General features: G+C 46.1%; 1 protein-coding gene across 2 annotated transcripts in view; it reads right to left on the reverse strand.

Annotated features, from left to right (window-relative positions):
• The window catches only part of IFT56 (intraflagellar transport 56), a 291,296-nt gene that overhangs the window by 241,759 nt on the left and 25,575 nt on the right, over positions 1-23,962 (reverse strand). For both annotated transcript variants that reach the window (XM_085601180.1, XM_085601182.1), the window contains exons 3-4: positions 18,351-18,443; positions 11,683-11,797 (exon numbers count right to left, since the gene is read on the reverse strand). In XM_085601180.1, coding sequence (XP_085457306.1) covers positions 11,683-11,797; positions 18,351-18,443 — 208 coding nt within the window. The remainder of the gene's footprint in view (positions 1-11,682; positions 11,798-18,350; positions 18,444-23,962) is intronic.

Consider the following 23,962-nt stretch of genomic DNA (forward strand, 5'->3'; position numbering starts at 1 on the left):
TGTAGCATGTATCTGATTTGTATCGTATTGAGCACCTATGCGTTTATAGTGGTTTCCCCCTTAACTAGTAGATTTTGGATACTCTTCTTACCACAGGGTGCCAAAAAGTAAGAAATGGGAAAAACACTGTCACTGGGGTTTGGGAAGCTGAGCTGGTACTTTTCCCAGGGTTGCCTTAGGGGAGTTTAACATGAATGTGTTTCTGAATAAACTAGGATGAAGGCAAAGTCTGACAACCTTTTGGTTCAGAAAGAAAAAAAAAAAAATGCCAGATTGTACATTTTCCTCCAAACCAGGCGCACGGCAAAAGCAGGGCTCCCACAGGATTCAAGACCCTCATTACTAAAAGCAAAATACCTTCCAGAGGCAATAAATACATTTAGAAGTTGTCTCTGTCCTCTCTAAGCCAACTGATGAGATCGTAGTCAGAAAGCAAAAACCTTATTATTCGGGTTCCGAAGGGAACAATGCACCATCAGTCTCTTACCACCTCCCTTAATGACCACATACATTGAGAATATTTATGTGTTATTTTTATAGCCCAAACCCAGCTGAGAAAGCAGGGAACACTGTACAGGGTTAAAGGCAATCAAACAGTAAAGGAGTGATAGGAAAGGTAGTGGGTTATTGGATTGTAATTCCATTGTGATGTAATGTTCTTTTAAAAGGTGCGTCTTCAACTCTGATAATTTGGAGCATTTTTGGGGTGGACTGTTTAATTCCATATCTTGGGTGCACAGATTTAAAAGGCCTGCTGTCTTTTCCATCTTACGACCCATAGTAGAAACAGGGTAAGGGGAATGTGACAAGAGAGAAAACCGAGACACTTGACACCACCGCTTTGAATCATCACTGTGCTGGGCACTGATAACTGCAGGTTGAAGTGGGTATCTAAAGGCATAGGAGATATCTTAATAATCTGTCAGGAAATTCCTGCATGTTTTTTTAGCAGTGAAAATGATACACCTTAACTGTAGGTCTATGCAACCAACTCTCTGTGTTCTCGTATAAAGCGTGCTATTTCTGAAACTGAAGCATAACATGAGATGAGTAACTCTACATACTTTCATCAACACTTCCCTCCTATTGATAAGATAACTACCTCAAAATCCATAAATATGTGCTCTACTGATGATATTAAGCTTAATTTCTAGTTGACTCTTGTGTCACTGCAAAAGTAATTAGCAAACATTCATGTTTAACGTCAAATGCTCAAAGTAATTTAAAGTTCATACTTCAACACAACTTGATTTTCAGAATATGTCTTTGTATTAGCAAACTGTCTTCCAATAAACTCTCTAGGAGATAACTGTAGTTTGCAAATATGAAACTCTTCATTCAAGTATGAAGTATTGGCTACAGGAACACTGTAGCATTATTTCCTAGTGTGGACACTGTGAAACAGAAGGGAAGTTTTAACCATTGATCTAAGATGGGCACATCATCTTCAAACAACAAGAGTGGGAAATTTAATTTGCTATAAGGGCGCCATCTTGCTGTATGTTCCCCACACGTGCAAAGCCTCTCACTAAACAGCACAAACTTTGCAAAGCCTCACACTAAGCAGCTCCAACTGTGAAGACTTCCAGACTTTCTTTCTCTGAAATTAACTTGGCACAAGAAGGTTTGGAGTATTATGCCCTAGTGCCATAAGTGGTAAAGCCATGTCTCCTTACCATATAATGGGGTCAGAATCCACCTTAAATCTACTGACTTCGATATTGGCTGAAGTGTGCCAAAGTATTCCATGAGAGTAAAAAGTCAGGAACCTCCTTAGGGTAACACCGCCCATCATATCTTGTCCAGATGTGCTCAACTCTTATTCATGGGCCATGCTGGATTAGGTTTCCAACCCTGCTCTTTTAGGAACGGTCATACCTCCCTAGGAATCCATCTGAATTGCCATATGTATGGATAAACCACTAGTAGAACATACTTTGTCTATGAGGTCTATTTTTCTTACTATCCTTCTAGAAGGTCCAGTGAGACGAATCAACAATCTGGAAGCATCCCCCCCCGGAACCCGTGAACTGGTTTATCGGCCCTTTTGAGGAGATTGGCACGACTTTGGGAGTGAGACATGTCCACAAAGCAAGATGGCGACCGGGCAAAGGTGAAATCGACCCGCCGTGGCCCGGCACATCAGTCAAATAGTATGGACCGCTACACCCTCCAGAAGGGATCCCCAGAGGCACAGCGTACATCCCCCGCGGGCCCGGCTGAGGCGTCTGCTCAGCCCGCGGATCTGACCCTCCGGGACGTCATGGGCGCCATTGCCGAGATGAAGGCCTCGGTGGACCAGCGCTTTGATACTCTGGCGCAGAAGATAGACTCGGCCCTGGTGGATGTGGGCCTGGTGAGGGCCGACTTGTCTAAAACTAATGACCGGGTCGACTCCCTGGCCCACACCACCTCGAGTCTCACTACAGACGTGGCGGCCCTTCGAAAGGAGGTGCACCGGCTTGGCCAGGCGAGCGCCCTGATGGACCGTCGATTGGAGGACGCCGAGGGTCGGGCCCGGAGGACCAACGTTCGCATTGTCGGGGTGCCGGAGGGACGGGAGGAGGAGGCGGCAGATTTGTTTGTGGAAGACCTGATCCTCACCCACCTCCAGCCCCGGGGGCTGAGTAAACTTTTTGCGGTGGAACGTGCTCACAGGGTCCCCGGAGGAAGACCTAAGGCCGGAGCCCCGCCGCGGCCTCTCATTGCCCGGATTTTTAACTTTCGGGACAGAGACGCTATCCTGCAGACTTCCAGGCTACAGGGACCGGTCAAGCTCGATAATATGGACGTGAATTTCTACCCTGACTTTACTCCGACAGTCCAAAAGCAGAGACTGAGTTTTCTCGGAGTTAAACGTCGCCTACGGGACCTGAACCTTAAGTACTCAATGCTTTTTCCAGCTAAGCTGAGGGTGGAGGTGGATGGTCGCACGCACTTTTTTGACCGTCCCGAGGCGGCTGGGGACTGGTTGGATACTCTGCCGGGGGATCGGGGCCGGGGGGGTGGGGGGGGGTGCGGTTGGCGGGGAGGGCTCGCGGGATCAGAACTGAGGGGTGAATAGTAGGCCTTGCTCTGGACAACATTCCTGTTACCATTCACTGATCGTGTATGTTCCCCTCCTATGGAGGTCGTGCGGGGTCCATTGGGGGCTTTCCCTCCTCCTCTGGGGGACTAGTTAGTTTTTCATCTATGGGGCGACAGGCACACTGCACTTTGGGGGGGCTGTCTGGGCTCATGCAGGGGTGCAGGGAGGGGGGAGTTTTGTTGGGATGGGTGGGCGGGGGTGGAGTGTTGTTTGTTTGCACCGCAAGGCGAACCCTTTACTGTATTGTTGTTTTTGAGATGCTCTTTGGGGGACGACTGATGGCTTCCATGTATGATGGGGGGTAGGGATTTGACTGTGTTATCATGGAACGTTAACGGACTGGGGGATAGGATTAAGCGTGGTGTGGTCCTGCAGTATCTGAAACGGATTTCACCAGATGTGGTCTTCCTGCAGGAGACACACCTTATAGGTAATTCCTTTCATGCCATGAATCGGCGAGGCTATCGCTTGGCGGCCCATTCGGGCTTCACCTCGGGCTCGCGGGGGGTGGGCATCATGATTAAGAACTCGCTCCCATTGGAGATTGATGAGGTGCGCCATGATGAGAGGGGACGTTACACTGTCTTGGTGGGTAGAATGGAGGGCAAAGTGGTCGTCTTTGTATCAGTGTACGTTCCGCCGGGGTTGCAATCTACCACGTTTGCGGACCTGGGGCGCCTCCTCCTTGACCTCCCGGGTGGGCTTCTGGTAGTTGGGGGAGACTTCAATGCGGTGGCTTCTGGGTCTATGGATCGTCATCCCCCCAGGGACCTCCCCCGGGCACAGGCGTGGCTGTCCGGCCTTTTAGATACACTAGGATTGGTGGATTGCTGGCGACTAAAGCATCCCGCGCAGCTGCAATACACCTTCCACTCGGGTGCCCATGGTAGCCTCTCGCGGCTTGATTATGTCCTTGTCCCTGCGGCCTATGCTGGGAGAGTGGGAGAGGTGCGCCATTTGGCGCGGGGTATTTCAGATCACTCCCCATTACTGTTGCACTTTGATGTCTTCCCGAGGGGGGAGGGCAGGGTAGCCCCAATCAATGCCTGGTACCTGCGCGACCCCAATATTCGAGCAGAATTGATCAAATCCCTGCAGCGGTACTTTGAGGAGAATGTGGGGTCTGTCCCTTCGGCTATCTCCCTTTGGGAGGCTTCTAAGATAGTTCTCAGGGGGGAGGCCCTCTCCCTTATCTCCCATGCCCGGAGGCGCGAGCGGGAGGAGGTAACCCGGGTGGAGGCCGAAATTACTGAACTAGAGGGTGACCTGGGGAGCGGGGTGACGGATGCCACATTGCATGTTCTACACCTCAAGCAGGCGGCATATAGGGCCCTCGTCACGGAGGCGGCCAGGGGCCTCAGTAGAGAGCAACAGGGGCGACTGTATGATGTGGGTGATAAGGCTGGTAAATTGATTGCGTGGTTGGACAAAAAGGAGAGAGCGAGTCGTGTGGTTCCGTTGATCGAGAGGATGGATGGTGTGTGTGTCACCGAGCCGGACGCCATTGTCTCCTGCTTCGCGGATTATTTCCGCGAGGTGTATTCCCCGGTTTCTCCCTGCTCGGAGGAGGATTCCCATGCCCTGCTCCGGGACATCGCGCTGCCCTCCCTTTCGGTGGAGGACAGGGATTCGCTGGACGCTCCTCCCACCTCGGACGAAATTGCCCTTGCTATCCGCTCGGTCGCATCTGGCAAGGCCATGGGCCCCAATGGCATCCCTATCGAGCTGTATAAGCTGCGACCGGATGTACTGGCGCCCCACCTGCGCGCGATGTTCCTGGCGGCACGCTCGCGGGGTTCCCTTCCGCCGGACCAGCGTCTGGCCACGATCGTGGTGATCCACAAGGAGGGGAGACCCCGTGAGCGGGTCACATCCTATAGGCCCATCTCGCTCTTGAACGCGGAGCCCAAAGTCCTCGCCAAGGTGCTGGCCAACCGGCTGGTCGGCGTGGTGGGCGATTTGGTCCACCAAGACCAGTCCGGCTTCATACCCCATCGTAACACGGCCCTTAATCTGCGACGCTTGCACGGGGTGCTCGCGCGTGTCCCGTTCGTGCGGGAGCCGGCCATCTTGGCGTCCTTGGACGCCACCATGGCGTTTGATACGCTCGAGTGGCCATACATTTGGGCGATGCTGGCGAAGTTTGGCTTCGGACCGGGCTTCATCGGCTGGGTCAAGTTGTTGTATTCCGGCCCATTGGCGCAGGTGGTGGTGAATGGACGAGTCTCGGCTCCATTCGCACTGGGACGGGGCACGCGACAGGGTTGCCCCCTGTCGCCTCTCCTGTTTGCACTGGCACTGGAGCCCCTGGCGGAGTGGCTGCGGTGGCACCCTTCCATCCGTGGTCTCCGCTGGACCCCCGAGCATGAGGACCGTGTGTCTCTCTACGCTGATGATATCCTTCTATATCTCGCCTCCCCGCGTAAATCACTGATCGTCCTAGTTGATGTTTTGCGTTCATTCGGTCGCAACTCAGGCCTCGTCATCAACTGGGGGAAATCCTGTGTATATGTGCTTGCCGGGGAGGCTCCGGTCCTACCACGGGACTGTCCGATCCAGATTGCTTCCCAGGGGTTTCGGTACCTGGGTATATATATTACTCTGGACCCGGAGGCCCGCTACGAGCGGAATTTGCTGCCCCCCCCTCCAGCGCTTGAGGGAGGACGTGGTGCGTTGGCGGCGTCTGCCGCTTTCGCCGCTCGGCCGAGCGGCCTTGTTTAAGATGATGTCGTTGCCGCGCTTTCTGTACGCTCTCCAGAACACTATGGACTTGGTCCCGGCGCGCTACTTCCGAGAGGTGGAGAGTTTGCAGCGTCGCCTGTTCTGGGATGGGAGGCCACGTATTGCCTTGGCTAAATTGACGCTTCCGTGGTACGATGGGGGGGTCGCCCTCCCGGATATTAAGCGGTATTACTGGGCCTCCCAGCTAGCTGCGATTAATCATGGCCTTTACGGGCCCGCCCTGAACCCGGCATTTGAAATGGACAAGATGCTCCTGCCCGGTGGCGACTACAATCGAGCGCTCTATTCTGGCGCGCCGGACCCTCGCCTGACGGGACCGACGCGTGTCATGGTGCGTGTATGGCACGCGGCTAACGCAGCTATGGGGTGGAAGGACCGTTTGACCCGGGCGACACCGCTCTATGCGTCTGCGAGGTTGGGCTCCCTGTGGACCTCGAAGGGCTTCGAGAAGTGGGACACGATCGGTATCAGCACCGTGGGAGATCTCTGGACGAGGGGGGGATTCAAAACTTTCGAGACGCTGCAGACGGAGTTTCAGTTGCAAGGCAGTGAGTACTTTCGGTACTTACAAGTCCGCCACGCGCTGGGCTCCGTCTTCCCGGATGTCGCGTCCATTCCGGAGTCTTCCCCCCTAGAGGACAGAGTGCTGGATGGCCATGTCCCAGACAGCACGATCTCCCTTATATATAAAAAACTGATCAACGACCGATCGGGCCTGCTGACTGGCCTCCGCGAGGCCTGGGTTGCCGATGGGCTGGAATTGGATGACGAGGACTGGATTTCCGCGGTGGCCTCTCCGAAGGAGGTGGCCATCCCGGCTCGCCTTCGCTTCGTCCAGCTTAAGATCCTCCACCGGGTTTACATGACGGGGCCAAGGCTTTTACGTATGGGCTTTGCTGAGGATGGACTGTGTAAGCGTGGCTGTGGTGCTTTGGCAACTTTCTTGCATATTCTGTGGGAATGCCCAAAGGTGGAGCGATTCTGGCGTGGTGTGCACGAGGTCCTGCGAGTGGTTACGCGTGTCGCGCTGTTGCCTGAAGCGAGGAGATGCTTGCTGAATGTGTGGGAGCCAACCGACTACTCGGTTCCGCAGACGCGGTGGGTGACTCTGGGATACATGATAGCTAAGCGTGACATTGCTCAATTGTGGGGATCCCAGAGGCCCCCGGCGGTATCGGCCTGGAAAGAACACATGGATTGGTGTATGTTTCGTGAAAAGGTGGTGTATGTTGCGAGGGGTAAGCCTGGGGCGTGGGTGAAAATCTGGGGCCCCTGGAACGCCTATCGCGGGGATATCTGCGAGCCGCCACTGCTGCCGGCTGCCTCACCAGCTCCGTCCCCCTAGCCGACCCCCTCCCCCAGCCATGGGCACGTGGTTCCCCAGTCCCTGATCTGTTCTCATTCCCCTCATCAGAGTTTGGTGATTGGTTGGGGTCCCCCACTTAAGGAGCGCGTGCTGTCATTTGGGATTGCGGGTTGCCTTGCGGGTGTGGTTTTTTGTGTTGCTGTGTTTCGACAAAAGGAAACCGTATTGTGGGTTTGGAGTTATGTGGCCTGCACTACTGATATCTCCTGATTTACCCTTTTTGCACCACCAAGAGATTTTTCTGTATGTATGTCATATGCTTCTGCCACTCTAGCGGCCGGCCAGATGGTTGTAGGCCCATACCTGTAACTATTTGAGATTGCAATAAACGGTTTCAAAAAAAAAAAAAAAAAAAAAAAAAAAAAAAAACAATCTGGAAGCATAAAAGACTCATTTTTTTAGCACTGGATATTTCCATTGAGTCCACATATGGATGGTCGATGAAGAAAATGCTTATTTAGGAGAAACCTTATGGTTTATCTCTTTTCACTGTTGACAAGATCTTGTACAGGTTGTGATCACTGCTGTTTCTAGAAATCCCAGCAACAATGGCATTTTACTTCAGTAGCAGAGGTAAGCTCCAGGGTCTTAAACTTAGTGAATGTTATTAGATGAAGATCTGATATTAAGCACCTTTTTCAAGTGATTCCAATAAATTAAATGTCATCGGAAGCAAGGATACCAGAAGATTGAGCTGTTGTATAATAAGGGAGGGGGGATTGGGGTGGGACAACGGGTCCAGCATCCCCATTTGAGAATCATAAGCAGAAGTATAATCTAGGACTGTTGAAAGTGAACAGCCAGTCCACATTGATACCTTAGTAGCAGAAGGGAAGGATTAACAGTGTTGTTTCTTCTAAATGCAGGCAAAAATATTAGAGTTATTATGTTTAGGGTCCCAGACAGACCTGTATGGTGTCTAGATCCTCAAATATCAAGGTCTCGTGGGAACTAATGCAGGGGAAGAAATCACTGGTACTTGCCTTTGACATCAAATCTCTCAATGGCAAGTAATTAGTGTTGAGATGTTCATGGTGCTGTCTGCTAGGTTCTTGTTGCTGAAGTTGACTCGAAAAGAAGGTTGTGGCTGAAGGTTGGACTGCAGCAGCCAACGTAAGTGCCCCTTGTCCCTTATCTGAAGCAGAGGGTGTTCTACGAGAAAAGAGGCTCATTTTGACACAATAAAGTCTACATGGTTCACTTACAATGTTTGAAATTGCCCTTGTTGTGGTTCCAGTAAGGCAAAAGTTCACTTGGAGTTCATGAAGCTTCCCTATCGTTCTACAGTAGTTAGTAAAATCTTTCAATGGGGCATTATAGAAAAAAGTATGAGCTCATTTTAAAAACAAGTTTAGGACACTGAAGAAAAAAACAAATACTTAAAAAAACAAAAGGTGGCTCGACCTATTTTAAAATGATGCCATTGCATTAGAGTTTTCACTAACAAAGAAAAAAAAAGAACAGAAAACTATTTATTTTGTTTCAGTCTTAAATCTTGTTTTAATTGTTCCTCCACAGTTATAGAGGAGACACAGGGTCCAAAGAAAATGATGTTTTTGCTAACTTTTTACACTTTGAAGAATTTCTACCTAATGCAGCAGATCAGCTCAGATTTGATTATTCATTCCAAATTTGACAGAAATTGGTAGATTCAGGAGTTAATAAAGAAAAGAAACAATTTTTGAGGTGTGTGTAATAAATCCTTTGTGGCAATTCTTGCTTTCTGCTACAGCAATAAATAATACCCAGATGTATTGCTAATTTGGCATGAACACGGCGCTGTGTCAGAATATGCGGCTTGGTGGTTATATGGCTTGGTGGAAATGTTTCAGCTATTTGCCATTTAATAAGTGAAAATAATCTAAAATCCACGCTTGAAAAGGATTCACCTTTTGCATAGCTGTCCCTTGAAGGTTGTAAACGGGTTTACATGATTTGAAGAACATTTTTTGATTGATTGTCTGAAAGGAGATGTAGTTCACAAACTTCCAACGAATCAAACCTTGTCTAATTGGACAATGAAGTATTTGTTTCTCTCTGCCATTAATCGGATTGTGACGCAGGATGGGTGGTTCAGGAACCAAGTACATCAAAAGCAGTAACAAGCTGCACACAGAACAAGCTCAAATGGGTGTAAAATTCCCACAAAGAAATACATTTGAAAACAGAACAGGTGTGTGAACCCAAGAAACAGTTTGTCAACATAGGCTGATGACTTAGGAAGTCGAAACCATTTTATGAACCATATCCGGAACAAATATATGGTTCACAAATCCAAGTCAGTGTTTCACAAGCTAAATACTGTTCATGAATACGCACCCTTCACAAACTGATTGTCAGTTTAAGAACCACCCTATTAATAGAGATTTCGAAAACTGGTGGTTCAAGATAAAGGAAACCAGATCCATAAAGCAAAAGCCTCATTAAAGTGTTTGCTCTAGGTTGTGGTTTGCAAACTTAAAAAGTAAATTAACAACACAAATATAATAAAAACACCACAAACATTCACTGAAAAAACTCATGTTAAGTTATGGTTGAGTAATAAAAACTGAAGGATGACTGAAATTGACAAGTTACAATTATCGTCGCCACTGGAACTATAATGCACCTACTGGCAAACTAGAATTTAAAGAAGAATTTATCTGGGGACTGGAAGGATGGAGCTGATGAAGGTAACCACAACTGAATGACAGTGGATTTTCACTTCTATATCTGAACCATTGCAACCCATAAAGACAGTTTTTTCACTATGGCCAAGCTCCCAGGTATATCTAAGACCGCTTAGTCAACTACACGCCTAGTAGGATACTACGGTCCTCGGAGGCCAGCCTGCTGGCCTGCCCCCGCTTTAGCCTGTCTTCCAAAGGAGGAAGAGCTTTTTCAACCTCCATCCACCAATTTTGGAACAACTTGCCGGAGAATATACGTAAGGAACATGCCCTTCTCCCATTTAGGAAGAAGTTAAAGACAGTACTTTTTTCGGAAGCCTGGGGCACAGTCTAACTTGCCAACCCCCCCCATGTATTAGGGTAGGGCTCTCTCTCATAGCGCTTAGAGACCTGAAGGTGATAATTCGCTTTATAAATGGCAATTACAATTACTGATGACTTCTAAGTGTTCCAGATTGCACTCAACACTAATGGAATTCCCTGCTGGTAATGAACGATGAAAAAGATCTACTAATGAAGAATGGCTGAACGTCTTCTGTTGGAATGAGAGGCCAAATTCTTCTGCCTGCTTGTGAACGATGTACAGAGATGAGTAAATAATTCTGAGTATATGCGAGTCAGGAAAAGTCTCTGAAGCAGAGTCAGCTGTAGTTCCCTTTTTTCAAAGGCTCAGGAGCAGGCAGGTGACTGCTGGCCGGATATGCTAAAATCTCTGTATTAAGAAGGTAGGCCTAGATACAGGCAGCTGCCATAATCCAATTATGCATCAGCAACTGCATAAAAGACATTTGAACTTGGGCGGGCTGTCAGAATGGCAGCAGAATGCCTGGCAGATGACCTCCCACCCAATTCAGCGATTTCTGCCAGCTTGTAGGGGATCATTTTCATGAAAGTGCTTTCATCAATACGGTGGGAGCCCTTTCAGCAAAACTTTGATGCCAGCCATTGGACATGTCATGGCCCAAACCAGGATTTTGTTCTGAAATACAAAAAGTCAATAACACCAATGTGCAGGGACTTTTCTCCCTGAGCATTGGGCTAACTGATTGGTTTGCCTGCTTGGGTCCATGAAAGGCATGGGAGTACCAGGCAAGAAAAATATGTATTGCAAGACCTGCATCAGAAAGGGTGAACTTTCAGATGATTGATGCAGTGACCCTTTGGTGGATTGCTGTTCATAGGTCTCCACAGTAGAGCAAGTTGCGGCCCGCCCATCCGAAACCTGGGGATTCCACAAACTCTAAATGAGACAGAAGAACCATGAAAGTGGTGAGGTGGGAGTCCCAACAATTTAAGGCAGGTAAACTTTCAGTGAACTGGTTCCAGACTATGAAGGGAGGAGAGAAATAAAAAATACTCCTCATGCTTTACGACTGAAAAATAAAAGAGGAGGGGACTATGGAGCCTGCAACATTGACAAGATCTGCATCTAAATAGGAAATTGGCTGGTAACCTAAAACCATCAGACTTCATGATATTTAACGTGAGCCAGTGTCATCTCATCTACCTGCTGATACCAAGACTAAATTATCAAAGGTGGGTAAGGTGCCTGTTTGTACTCATGTTGAAACTAAACAGTACCTGGGTTTTCCTGGGATAAGTACTGAACAGAAAGGCAAAAGAATTAATAAGTGAAGTAAATGACCAAATGAGACATACAGAAAAGTATGGAAAATGCAAGAACCCTCAAACATTACAGAGCTGACCTAAAGAATATGTTTCAGCTCAATGCCCATACTATGAGGCCAGTACAGCTTTCATTCATACAGGAGAGTTTTCTATAACTAGGGCCTCCACTCACACCATGCATCACTCACCTTTCATGGCTGCCTCCTCAGACTCCTTGTACATCCCCAAAAAGAAGTAGGTGCAGGCCAGGTTCACCCAGACATCAGGGTTGCAGGCCTCTTGCTTACTGACAAAGGTGAACTCCTATAAGGGAAGTGTGAGTGGCAAAGTAAGACATACCTCTGTGGGAGGTGAGGAGTAGAAAAGGGAAAAAGAAAGGAGAAAACACCCAGAAAGAGATAACAATAAAGGAAACAAAACAGTGGACCAATGTTATTTATGGAACCAGGGTTCTTGGAAGGCTATTAGACATGGAGTAGCAGGGATGTGCTTTACACTGTGCTTCCAGGAGCGGACAAGCAGAGGAAGGTTAGAGAGAACAACATCTGGAATGGTATCCAAGGGTGAAGGGCTATGATGCGCTAGAAAAGTGAGGAACAGACTTTGGTCAAAAGTATTAGGTGAAGCAGTGCAGGAACATTCATGCTACATGGTGAGTGTAATTTCATAAAATTGGATTTTTGTTTGCCCCAAGGACTGACAAATGGGGTATCTTCCATGAAAGAATCAAGGGAAATAATCCTGTTCACCTACAGGGTGTGTTTCATTTCATAAAATTGGATATATTTTAGCTCCAAGAACTGAGCAAAGGAGTATCTTCTATTTGGAGACACAAGGGAAAGGGCTTATTTAGAGTTTTGTTGACGCAGGACACCCACCAAAAAGTGGGTGATGACCCACCTGCCTTATTTAGAGTGTATGGGACAGCTATGCACTGTGAATAGGGCAGGTGGAATATGTGATGCTTTTTGGTGATTGTTCCGTATCTGCCAAATTCTGAATAAGGCCCAGAGTTTCGAACGGTATTCTGCCCTCAACCGGCAGCCATTGCAGACCATGTAGGAGTAGGGTTGCTAGGCTGAACTTTGGAGGCCCAAGGTTTTTATTTTTAAACATTTGTATTAGCATTTCAAACACAACAATTGGTTACATTACGAATATTCCCTGTGGGTATACTCCCACAAGGAGTACATTAATTATACACTTGAAACTCGTGTTCAACAATTGACTTTGTGCTTTCTTATTCTGCTGCTGTATCGAGTAAATGTACCAATGTATGTGCCTGGGCAGGTAAGCAATGCATTTACAAATGCATATCCAACAATGTAACATCCACTCATACCAGTCTGGAAATAGACCATACTTCGACAGCGTGATGCTACACTCAATAAAGGATAAGTGGAGCGAACTAAGAAGGAGGGGCAGGGGCCACTGAGCAGATTTCAAGATTGTGGGGGTCAATGGAGCTCTTGCCAATGAGTTTGTGCAGTTCTGTTAGCTGTTAAAACGACTGTTGAGGGGCATGGCTGTGCTGCACAGACGTGGTGAAGTTATACATATTTGTTAGGGCTTTTATTTTATGTTTTCACTAGAGATTCCCTCTAGGGCAGTTTGTCGTCTTTTTTAACCAGCCGAGAGAATGTGACCGGGTGTTTGTCCCAGGCATTAGTAATTGGGAATTTCCTAACCCCCAGCCTCTTCTCTATGCAACGCTGTGCTTTCGCTAACCAACAATTCTGTGACAGCATTGTACCACTGTTTTATGAGAGGGCCTGCGCTGGCCTTCCAATGCATGGCAATATCGTTGACGCCCCATGCCAGCAGCAGATCAGCAAATCTTGCATTGGCTTTATCTACTTTTGAGGCAAGGTTAGGCAAAGAAATACAGCCATCCACAGTCTTTTAATAATGCATCCCCACTGTGCTCTTAATGCGAGTGTTGACATCATGCCAGAATGCTCCACTATTGGGCATTCTCACATCATATGGATGAATCCCGCTTGTTCAGCGTGGCAGTGGAAACAGGTCGATGTCATACCAAAGTTCATTTTGCTGAGTGCTTTCTAAGTCAAAGAGACCCTATGCTATTGGTTGCATTGGATATATAACAGTCCAGCGTTTCCAGATACTTTCCTGGGGCATTCCAAAACTTTGGCAGACCTTTTCATGAAGAGGAGTGGGACAATGTTGGCTTCCCACCTATAGCTTAAGCTGGCCATAGTTGCCCCTCTCAAACTCAGTAGGGCCCTATAAATCCAGGTAATTAGTCTTAGACCATCATGAACACAGCCTACATGTATCCATGTGTCTGCCTTTCTTAGTCTGTAATACCCCATAGCATGTGCACACTCACTGTCATGGCCCTGTATTGACAGATTCCCTACCGTATCTAGCCCCACCTGCTAACAGCCCTTTGGTTCTTAGTTGCTGTTGAACATTACATGTGTCAATATGTAGGAAGCAGGCTCTTTATATGGTATACCGAAAAGAGCTATACCGTGCAAAGAGTCCAGGTATTCCCTTACTAGTGGACAGGGGCTTGCTCTAGCAATCCCATGTTGCTCTTCTAGAGGGTAGTGTGATCGAGCAGCCTTAGGCTTATCAGAGAGGAGTGTTAGACATCTGCTGCACACACACAGCCAATAAATGATACAAACGACTCAATGAGGAGATCCACACCAATTTATAAAAAATAACAATTATCTTTATATAACTTTATATAAGCACCAAGATCATCAAAATCAGGCAAGTACTTTTTAAAATAGCAGGCCTGAAGAAAACAGGTTTTCAATACTTTAATTTGTAATTGAAGCACTTTGCAGCAATGTTTTCTTCCTTGGTTAACATCTGCTGCATACGGGCACTTAACTACTACTTACGGGACCTTTCCAGTCTTAAGTGAGTATGGAGCAAAGTCCAAGGCAGCACAAACAGGTCACCTTGGGAGGCACGGGGGGGCCGGGTGCAGAGGTGTGTTTTTCTGCATCGGGTGACTTTGATACTTTAAATTGTAATTGAAGCACTTCCTGCTGTTAACGTATGCAGGAAAAACATGTATTGCATACGGGCACTCAACTGCAACTTACAGGACCAATCTTCTGGACTTAATGTGGGTATGGTGCAAGTCCAATGCAGCACCAACACTCCACTTTGGGCAGCACTGGGGTGCAGAGGTGCCTTACAGTGTTGGGTGCCCCATTCAAGTCTATGGAGATCGGTCTGTTAGAAAAGAGGCTGCAGGCCCGGACTGGGGAACCAGTCGGGCTGAACCAGCGATGGGGCTCAACTCTTGCGAGGCTCGGGGACGTGGGGACAGCTTTAGCCCTGTTCTTCAGAGGTGACGGGTGCAGAAGTGTCTTTAAGTGTTGGATTTTCATCACCTGGAGCACATATGTTAGAAGGGGACTGCAAACAAAGGCCGCAGGCGGTGTTGGGAAGTCCACAGTGGGCATATCCAAGGTGGGCTTTGTCTCAAGAGGGCCTGGGGACCACGCTGGCACCATTGGCCCACTTCAGCTCAGGTTAGGAAGCGCAGGTGCAGTGGTACTTTGCGGCATCTGGTTTTTGCAGTTCCGGAGTCTCAGAGTCTTCTTTGGGGTGCCTGGAGGATGCAGGGAGCTCCACAGGAGTCCCTTATTCTTTGTTGAAGGCAGGCAGGCCTCCTCTACTTTGGAGGCACAGCAGCTGCAGGACGAGATGACTTTTGGCGCACTCGGTCAGGAACAGCAGGCAGACTGGCGGGGCTGGCACTCGGTCAGTTTCTTCTTCCACAGTCTGTGCTTCTGCAGCTCTCGAGTGTCCTAATTCTTCATAGGTTGGCAGAAATCGGCTTTCCTGGTGCCAGGGCTCTTATAAATACTGAATTTAGTGGTGTTAGGAGAGTATAGGTTAGTAGCCAATGAGCTACCTACCGCTGGGGTCACTGCGCCCCCTATATGACTACTTCCTGGCCGAAGTGGGCATCACTTCTTAAAAATTGCACCCGCTTCAGGTAGGCCAGTTCAAGGGTGGTGCTCTCCTGAGGGTGGACACGCCTGTCTTGCCTAGCTAATTTCCCCGCCTGTCCAGCTGCCAAAGGGCTCTGGACAAAGGGAGTCGGTTTCCTCTCCTGTGAGAGAATACAGATGTGCATAACATAGGCAGTGGGCCTCTTTGAAGCTCCCCACTGGAATGCTAATCCACAGGTCATCCTGTGGGCGGGGGTGTAAAGCACCCTTTTACTGAGCAGGCTTGGTTTATGGCCCACTGAGAGCAAATGCCCTCGCCCTTGGGGATCAAAAACCCGTCTCTAGAGGCAGGCTGGCGAAAACCAGTCGTTCAGCATGTATCACTAAATCCGACACTGGCATCAGTGTGGGTTTATTAATAAGAGAGGTTTGATACAAAACATCCCAATTTTCAGTGAAGCCATCCTGTAGCTGGGGAACTTGTTTTTACCGTTATCTAGCACCTGCTTTAAAATGGCTTCCCTGATCACTTGTATTGGCAGTAATGTAACTGACTAGCACAGGGGCATATCTGCTCCTGCAGGTATGTCCTCACATGTAGTATAGTGCACCCCGCCTTAGGGCGGTAAGGCGTGCTGTAGGGGTGACTTACCTATACTGCATACAGTGTCTATAGGCATGGCACACAGGCTGTGTGCCATGTCGTGTTTTCACTTTTGTCTGCACCTAGGCACGCAGCCTGCAGTGACAGTTTGCATGAGCTTGGTGAGGGGGCCCTTAGGGTGGCACATTTCGTGCTGCAGTCCTTAGGGACCCGCTTTTGTACCTCAGGCGTACTAAGGGCACCATTTACTAGGGACTTAAAGGATATTAAAGGTATTGCCAATTGGGTAAACAATTGCAATTTTTTGGGAAAGAGATCTGGCACTGGGGACCTGGTTAGTAGGAACCCAGTGCACCCCCAGTTGAAATCATATAATATACCAGGGAAAAAGTGGGAATGACCAAGGTCAAAAAGGGCACTTTCCTACACAGTACGATTATCAATTCGACTTCAGATGCATAGGACACCTTGCCCTGGGTTCTCTGCAGTGTTCAGATACAAGTTCTACATGTGGCAGGGAACACTTTAACTTGGCAATGGGGTATAGCCATCAGTAATCCTCCGTCTACATGCAGCTCTTCAAAAAGTTTTTATAGATTTCGCCCACCCATCCAATTAGCGATCCACTGGGTCAGAGCCACCACACAGTACATTTCAAAGTCTGGAACTCCCATGCCCCCGTGACCAACCTGCCATTTCATCGTTCCTAGCGCAACTCTGTCTCTCTGGGTTTCATATTAAGTCTACTAACAGGCTGCTGATGTCTTACTAGCGGCAGATTGGCAAAATAATACAAGAAGCATGGTAGACTCACCATTTTGATTAGGACTATACTTTCCACAAATATGAGCGGCAGTGTCTTCCAAGAGGCTACTTACAACCATTTGGAGGTCCAAGGTTAATGTGGCTGCCAGATCTTAAATGGTTTGTAGCTGTTATACTAGGATTTACACAGTCTTAAGCAAAGTAACTTACTATAAGCCATCTGAGCTCGCCGATACCACTGCTTTCTGCCTTCCGGCAATAAAATATACAGTAATACTGGCTTATAATGTTGGGCATGAAAAAAGCATGCTAAAGGCACAGCCCTCGAGGAAAACTATGGGTATAAGCAAAAGTGAAAGATAACATGACTCCTGTATGGTATTCTCACCTAGAGCCTTCAACTGTACACATCAGCAGTATGTAACTCATTCACTATGCCTAAAAATAATTGTACACATGGTTTATATGCAAAAGGAGTATAGTAAAAAAAATCCATTCTAGAAAGAAAGATGGCAACATTTTGTTTTAATCTAGCAGGTGTAGAATTTTTTTCCAGGTAACTTAATTCATTAGATTAGTTCTCCTAACAATGCCTCCTATATAGAACACATTTTGCTTCATATTTATTTTAAGTATACTTTCTCAGTGACATGTAAAGAACATTTTTCAAAGTGAGATTGGTGCAGACTTGCAGTCCTGACCCTCTCCTTCCTTACCCACAATGTATTTACAACTGTTGCTGGAAAACTCTTTGAAACTCCTTAAGGGTTGGGCCAACTCCTCCTTATGGGTAAACTGGCACTGTGTTGAGTGTGCTGTTTTCCTTGGTTGTATTTTTGATCTCAAGGCGATAGTTTTGAGCATTTAAGTAGAAAGAAAACCACTTTTGCACAGTTGCGTGTATTTTTAATTTTATTATGCGTATAGTTATGCAGATTGTCCTGCATTTTTTTTCATGCTAAGTTTGTTGCATACAATTCTGTTATGCAGCCAACACGTGTTTCACCCCTTACAGTGCCTGTATGGTAGGGGCACTCTCAAAGCTTTTTGAAAAAATATCACACACACACGTATGTTCAACCAGGAATTACTCAGGATATAGACCTGACCAAAACCAGGAGAGACTTTTCAGAACTACAATGTGTGATATTTTTTCAAAAAGCCTTGCGAAATCCCCTGCCATACCGGCATTGTAAGGGGTGAAACACATGTTGGCTCCAAAATAGAATTGTATGCAACAAACTTTGTAAGAAAAAAAATGCAAGAAAATGTTACTTAGATGCTCAAAACTATCACCTTGAGATCAAAAATATAACCAAGGAAAACAGTACACTCAACATAGTAACATTTTTCAAAGTGTTTTCACGTGTTTTACCCTGAAGGAATAGAATATCTGCAAAAAATATATTTTGCTATAAAGAAAATATTGTGTGAAATGCAGATGTACCAAAATCTCCTTTCTTTGAACATGTGGGTACAGATTATGCACAACCCTATCCAGAATAATGACTCCCCCTGTAAAAAAAAAAAAAAAACTCACCTCAAGTGCCCGCTTGTAGTCTCCCAGATGGAAAGCACAGTAGCCAATCCACAAATCAGAATCCTCATCCCCTTCTCCTGCCTGGCGCTGGAACTAGAAGACAAAAGAAAGGACGGTGTGAGAGAGAGAGAGGGAGAGAGAAAAGAAAGCAAGAAAGAAAGAAAGAAAGAAAGAAAGAAACAAAGTAAAACAAACATTAAAGATCTGAAGGGGATGTGTCCGCAACAAAGAAAGGAGGAGAGAGAGGGAGATGGAGAGAGAGAGAGAATGAAAAAGAACCGAGACAGGAGAGAGAAATGTGTGTTTGAGGGGGCAGAGGGTACAGCACATACAGTAGTAGCTTGAAGTCAACACCCACATGGCTACGTCAGTGAAATTAGAGGTGCTAAATAATGGGAGAAAACCATGTACTCACCTGTATTATATCAAGTGATGCTGCCTACAAACTGATACTAATTTAATCATTTCTGATGAATTAAGTGAAAGTTGCTCACCATACCTCCTTTATTCTTAGCGATTCTGTCCCTTTAGTCCTCCAAATCAGAAGTCTTCTGAAGAACTTAGAGCCATCAACAGTGGTGGATTACGAATGACTGCACCACCTCACAGGCTTCATGTTTACCATCACCCCTACCATCCAGTCAGTCTCCAGCACCTCTAATCTCTCTTCTCTACCTAGAGTAGTATTATGTTATGGTCTAGATGTAGAAGGAGTATTAAATGTGCCTAAAGACATAGGGAGACCACAAGGGATCGTACAAAAATCCCTTTGCTGAATATCTATGGGTAGCCATAACATCAGCAGTAAATGTCCCTGGGGTTTATTTCCACAAATATCCAAGTAGTATTCAGACGTTCTGATCCCCAAATGAAAACCTGTGTCATACACAGTCTTAATTGAGGGCAAAGTATTTAAGAATCTCAATTAGATTACCTCAATAAAAAAGAGTAAGCTCAGACCTGTCAACAAAATTATACCACAAAGCAGGTCTAGAATAAAGCTGTCAGATAAGGTTAAAAAGCTTGCAGCAGGGCATCCTTTATGTCTGAATATCACCAGGACGTCATAGTTAGGGTAAGGGACACCGCTGGCTCAGACATTGATTGTTCTAAGGCTTTTCTGTTAGCACAAAAAAACATTATAAAGCACCAAACACTGCACAATTCAGCAGCAACCTCCGTCAGAATAGACTCATGTCATGCCATCTCCTCACACACTTCACTTGCTGCCAGTTTGGGTGGGAACTGATTTGCATTTATTTAATTATTTACGCACTTTATTCATATACAGTACTTGACAGACTAGCAAACGAAGTAAGGAAAGAATGGAACATCATTGCTCAACTAATGGATAAAATAGCAGCATTTTAAACGTTCCTTGGAATGTCAAGAAGGAGTGATCCTACTCAACTGTCACTGACAGATGGATTCACAGTCTACAGCCCAAAACTGGCTTACAGTTTGCTCAATGTACAGTTAATCTGAAATAATTGAAGGCACAGATGGTATTGGCAGTGTGCAACCAGTTACACTTACTAACAGGATAAACTGGTCCTAACACCTTGTAAACAACACGACAATGTGAGGTCTTTAATCCCCTAAATGTGGGCAATGGGATGTTCATGTCTTTCACACTACCTCTCTAGTGCAGCGACTATAAACGTGACGTCCCCACACTATGGGTAGGGAATCCCTCTGGTGCTTGCATCCGAGGGATTCTATTTTAAAGCCCCCACCTCGACCTGTTGATGAAGAACTTTCGCAGCAGCCTGAGGCTTTTTTATTGTGAAGGACAATCAACGCAAAATGCACACTAACATATTCACTATAGAAAGTGAAAGTAAATAAAGCACCGCTCAACCCTCTCAGTACCTATCACAACAGGAGATGTACCACTGGAAAGGGGAGAGACTGCCTTTTCCAATGATTTATTCATTTTATTTTTTATTTGAAAAGTTTTATAGAGCGCGAACAAGACCCTTGCGGGTATCAGAGCGCTTAACAGTCAATAGAGTTTTTATACATAAATCAAAGGCACATTGTAACATCTATACAGAAAAACATGTTGCAAAAACAAAGTGATCAGGTACAACGGGACTCTAACCCCTTGCATCAGGGAACTGTAAGATGGAATGTCCAAAACTTACCTGGACCCTTGTCCTAGCCCGGGTAATGGGAACATTAAAGAAGATCACAACCCGTCTTTGGCCCGTACTCAAGTTAATTTGGCCATGAGAATTGATTTGACTTCCTTTTTCAAGGAGGCAATAGAGGGGTTAAGTCTGGTTTCAGGTGGTAAGGCATTCCAAATTCTTGGTGCCATCCCTGGGAAGGTACGGTTGTATGTTTTTTTCTTGTTGAATCTCTGTGGTTTTAGAATTAAGTTTTCCGCACTTCTAGAGGATCTGAGCCCACCGGAGATTGTTAACTTCTGTGATAGGTAACTGGGTGTTTTGTGGTGCATGGCTTTATGCGTCATACACGCTATCTTCAAGTGAATTCTGGCTTCCAGGGGTAGCCAATTCAGGGATTTGAGGTCCGTTGAGATGTGAACATTTCTTTTAGACCCAGTGATGAGTCTCGCTGCAGCATTGATTGTGGCTCTTAATGGTGCTGTGGTTGCCTTGGGTAGGCCGCAAAGAGAGACGCTACCATAATCGACTCTGGGGATGACAAGTGCTTGAACTGCTTGCTTATAGTCCTTGGTTGGCAGGAAGGGTTTCAACTTCCTCAGTGTATTTATCTGGTAGTTAGCTCCCTTTGTAGCGTTGCTGATGTGTTTTTGCATACTGAGGTTACTGTCAAGAGTTATTCCCAGAGATTTCGCTGAGTCAACGATGATTGGTTGGACGTTGAGTGCCGTAAGGTGTTTTATCCAATCTTGCATTACAGGGACTTGGGCTGGTGGAGCTATAAGCAGGAACTCGGTTTTTAAGGCATTTAGTTTGAGATGGTTTTTTGCCAGCCATATCTGGGTATTCCCAAGCGTTGTGTTGAGCAGTTTGATATCGTCTAAGGTGTGGATCTTGAGGTATAATTGAGTGTCGTCAGCGTACATGTGATATTGCACGTTAGAAGCTTGAAGAATTTCGGTGAGGGGTTCCATGAAGGGGTTGAACAAAGTCAGGGATAAAGAGGACCCTTACGGTACTCCTAATGTTACTGGGACGGGTTTAGACATGGTGTTGTTGACCCTGAATTGTTGTGTTCGATTATGGAGAAATGAGGTAAACCAGTTTAACACTGAACCTGATAAACCCATTCTGTGCTTCAGAAGATCCAACAGGTTCTTATGTTTGACCGTATCAAAAGCGGAGGATAGGTCCAGCAGGATGAGTAGGCATGATCCATTCTGATCCAGGATTTGTAGCGAGTCATCAATTATTTGTTTCATGGCTGATTCTGTACTGTGCCCTGCACGGAAGCCTGATTGGTATTTATTAAGCAGGTCAAAATGGTCGATATGCTTTGTCAGTTGAAGGAGTACACATTTTTCCAGGAGTTTGGCCAATGTAGGGATGCCTCTCCCTAGTGGATCCTTGCTTGATGATCCACCTAGTAGACAAACTGGTAGTTCGAAAGGTGGGGGAGCAACCCAAAGACATGGGCCATTGCTTGGGTATGTTATCCTCAAACTGCCCTGCAGACAGAAAGCACACTAGACAGCAGCGATCGTATTACAGAAAGAGTGCCGGGGTAGCCAGGGGTTTGCACCTGCTCTAGCTCACCTTTTCTTTTTTAATGGATTGGAGGTTAGTCTGTTCTAGCAGCAGGCAACACCCTTTCCTCCTAAGCCCAAACAGTCTTTCTGGCCGAATAATGCAGCCATCTACAAAGGAAAAAAGAGAAACTCTTCCCTTTATAGTGATATACCTGCAATAACCAACCAACAAACTAGCCACGAATTATGAGGATTTCTCACCTGATAACAAAAAAATCTAATGAATAAATAATTGGGTATGAATAACAGTTATGCATTATAGGTATATCTTATATGCACACGCTGTTTTGCCTTTTGCTGCTGCCACGAGTGATGCACAGTTATTGACATTGATAATTGCCTTTTGTATGTCGTCCTGTATTGTAAAATCAATAAAATTATGTTTAAAAAAAAAAAAAAATGAATAACAGTTATGCATTTTTTTAATGTTTCCAAGAAAGCAAGTTTAGGAAGGAGGTATTTGTATCTCTCTGGATTTTGCAGTAACTATAACGTCAGGTGAGTCTTTGTGGACACTGACTTACAATAGGAACCGAAAAATATAGAGAAATGGAGAAATGCAACATACAACAGAAAATGTCCTACCATCCTCCAATCCAATACTTTTCCTGATGAAAAGGGTAAGTGGTCTTATTGAACAGGGAAGGACCAAAAATACAGACATGTGAAGTGAGGAAATATTGTCTAAAAAAAGATGAACATTTGTCGTGGTGGTTGACTGCCATATTTGGGATTGGGTCAACCGACTTGCGTGCACGCCTCTGCTGGGAAACTCCATACACAGATCTAATGGGGAGACAAACTTTTGCCACTGCTTACTTAGGACGGCCGAGTCCTTCTTCTCTGGTGCCCTTTTACTTAGTGCCATAGGCACGAGTCCAGTTCCACTGGATTTGTGAGTAATTTTTCGAAGGTGCCATGTCTCTTCCGTTATGGCCACAGGATGACAGCAGGTCAGTTGGTCTCACGCTTGAGAAGTGCTTCAAGAAGAAAGATGGTCAGGCCCCGGTCCTTTTCATCCAGCTGTTTTCAGACTGCTTTGAGCCCCAAGAAATAGTGATACTTCTGCAATGTTTGATGGTGGGCCTATCCACATCTATGGCTCCTCCCAACTTTTCGACTTTGGGTAAAAACAATCCCAAGAGGCACCATTTGAGTGTTTTTCCAAGATGGCAAAAGGCTACTTTCAATGAAGGTGCTCCAATCTGTCCACATGCGAGTCTGTTAAAAGGATGTACCTCTCCCTCTGTATATGCGTTTTCAACCCCATCTAAACTGAGTCTGTAGTCATCTGACACCCTACCTGGAGTAATAGAAGCCAACGTGGTAGAAGCCAAGTCCACATCAAAAACATGTGCACTTTATACATCTGTTTTAGTATAAACCTTCCAAGGTTCCTTCTGGTGCCAGTTAACATCCATGGTTCTTCTACTTATCCTCAGCACTGAAGAGGAAAAGCCTGGTCACAGTCTCTGCAGGAGGGGTGCAGCTGGGTATGTTCAATTCATGAAGCTGTCAGGACTCCAGCAGAAACAAAAACATTGTATAAAGTCTCATTGAAGTGGAATTACCAAAAAATATATTGACAGCAAAATTTGTTTTGTGAAATATTCCAACAGTGTGCCCGATGGTCTCTGTAGAGTTTCCCTAAGTTGTCCTAGAAAAAAGCGGACTTATTCAGACGTAGGCTTTTACAAAAAGTGAAACTCTGCTCCAGCTACACAGTAGAGTAGAACTTTTAATCTTGTTACTACAGTGGCATGTCAATTTTAACATTTAGCTTTTCTCACTTTCAACACATTAAGCACCTTGGCCTTGAGGCCTTCAAGACGCTACTTAGGAGTTCCTTAGCTAAGCACTTCTTGGGGAATCATATTTCCCAGTACCATGC

This window comes from Triturus cristatus, chromosome 4_2 (assembly GCF_964204655.1).
Source record: "Triturus cristatus chromosome 4_2, aTriCri1.1, whole genome shotgun sequence".
Taxonomy (NCBI): domain Eukaryota; kingdom Metazoa; phylum Chordata; class Amphibia; order Caudata; family Salamandridae; genus Triturus; species Triturus cristatus.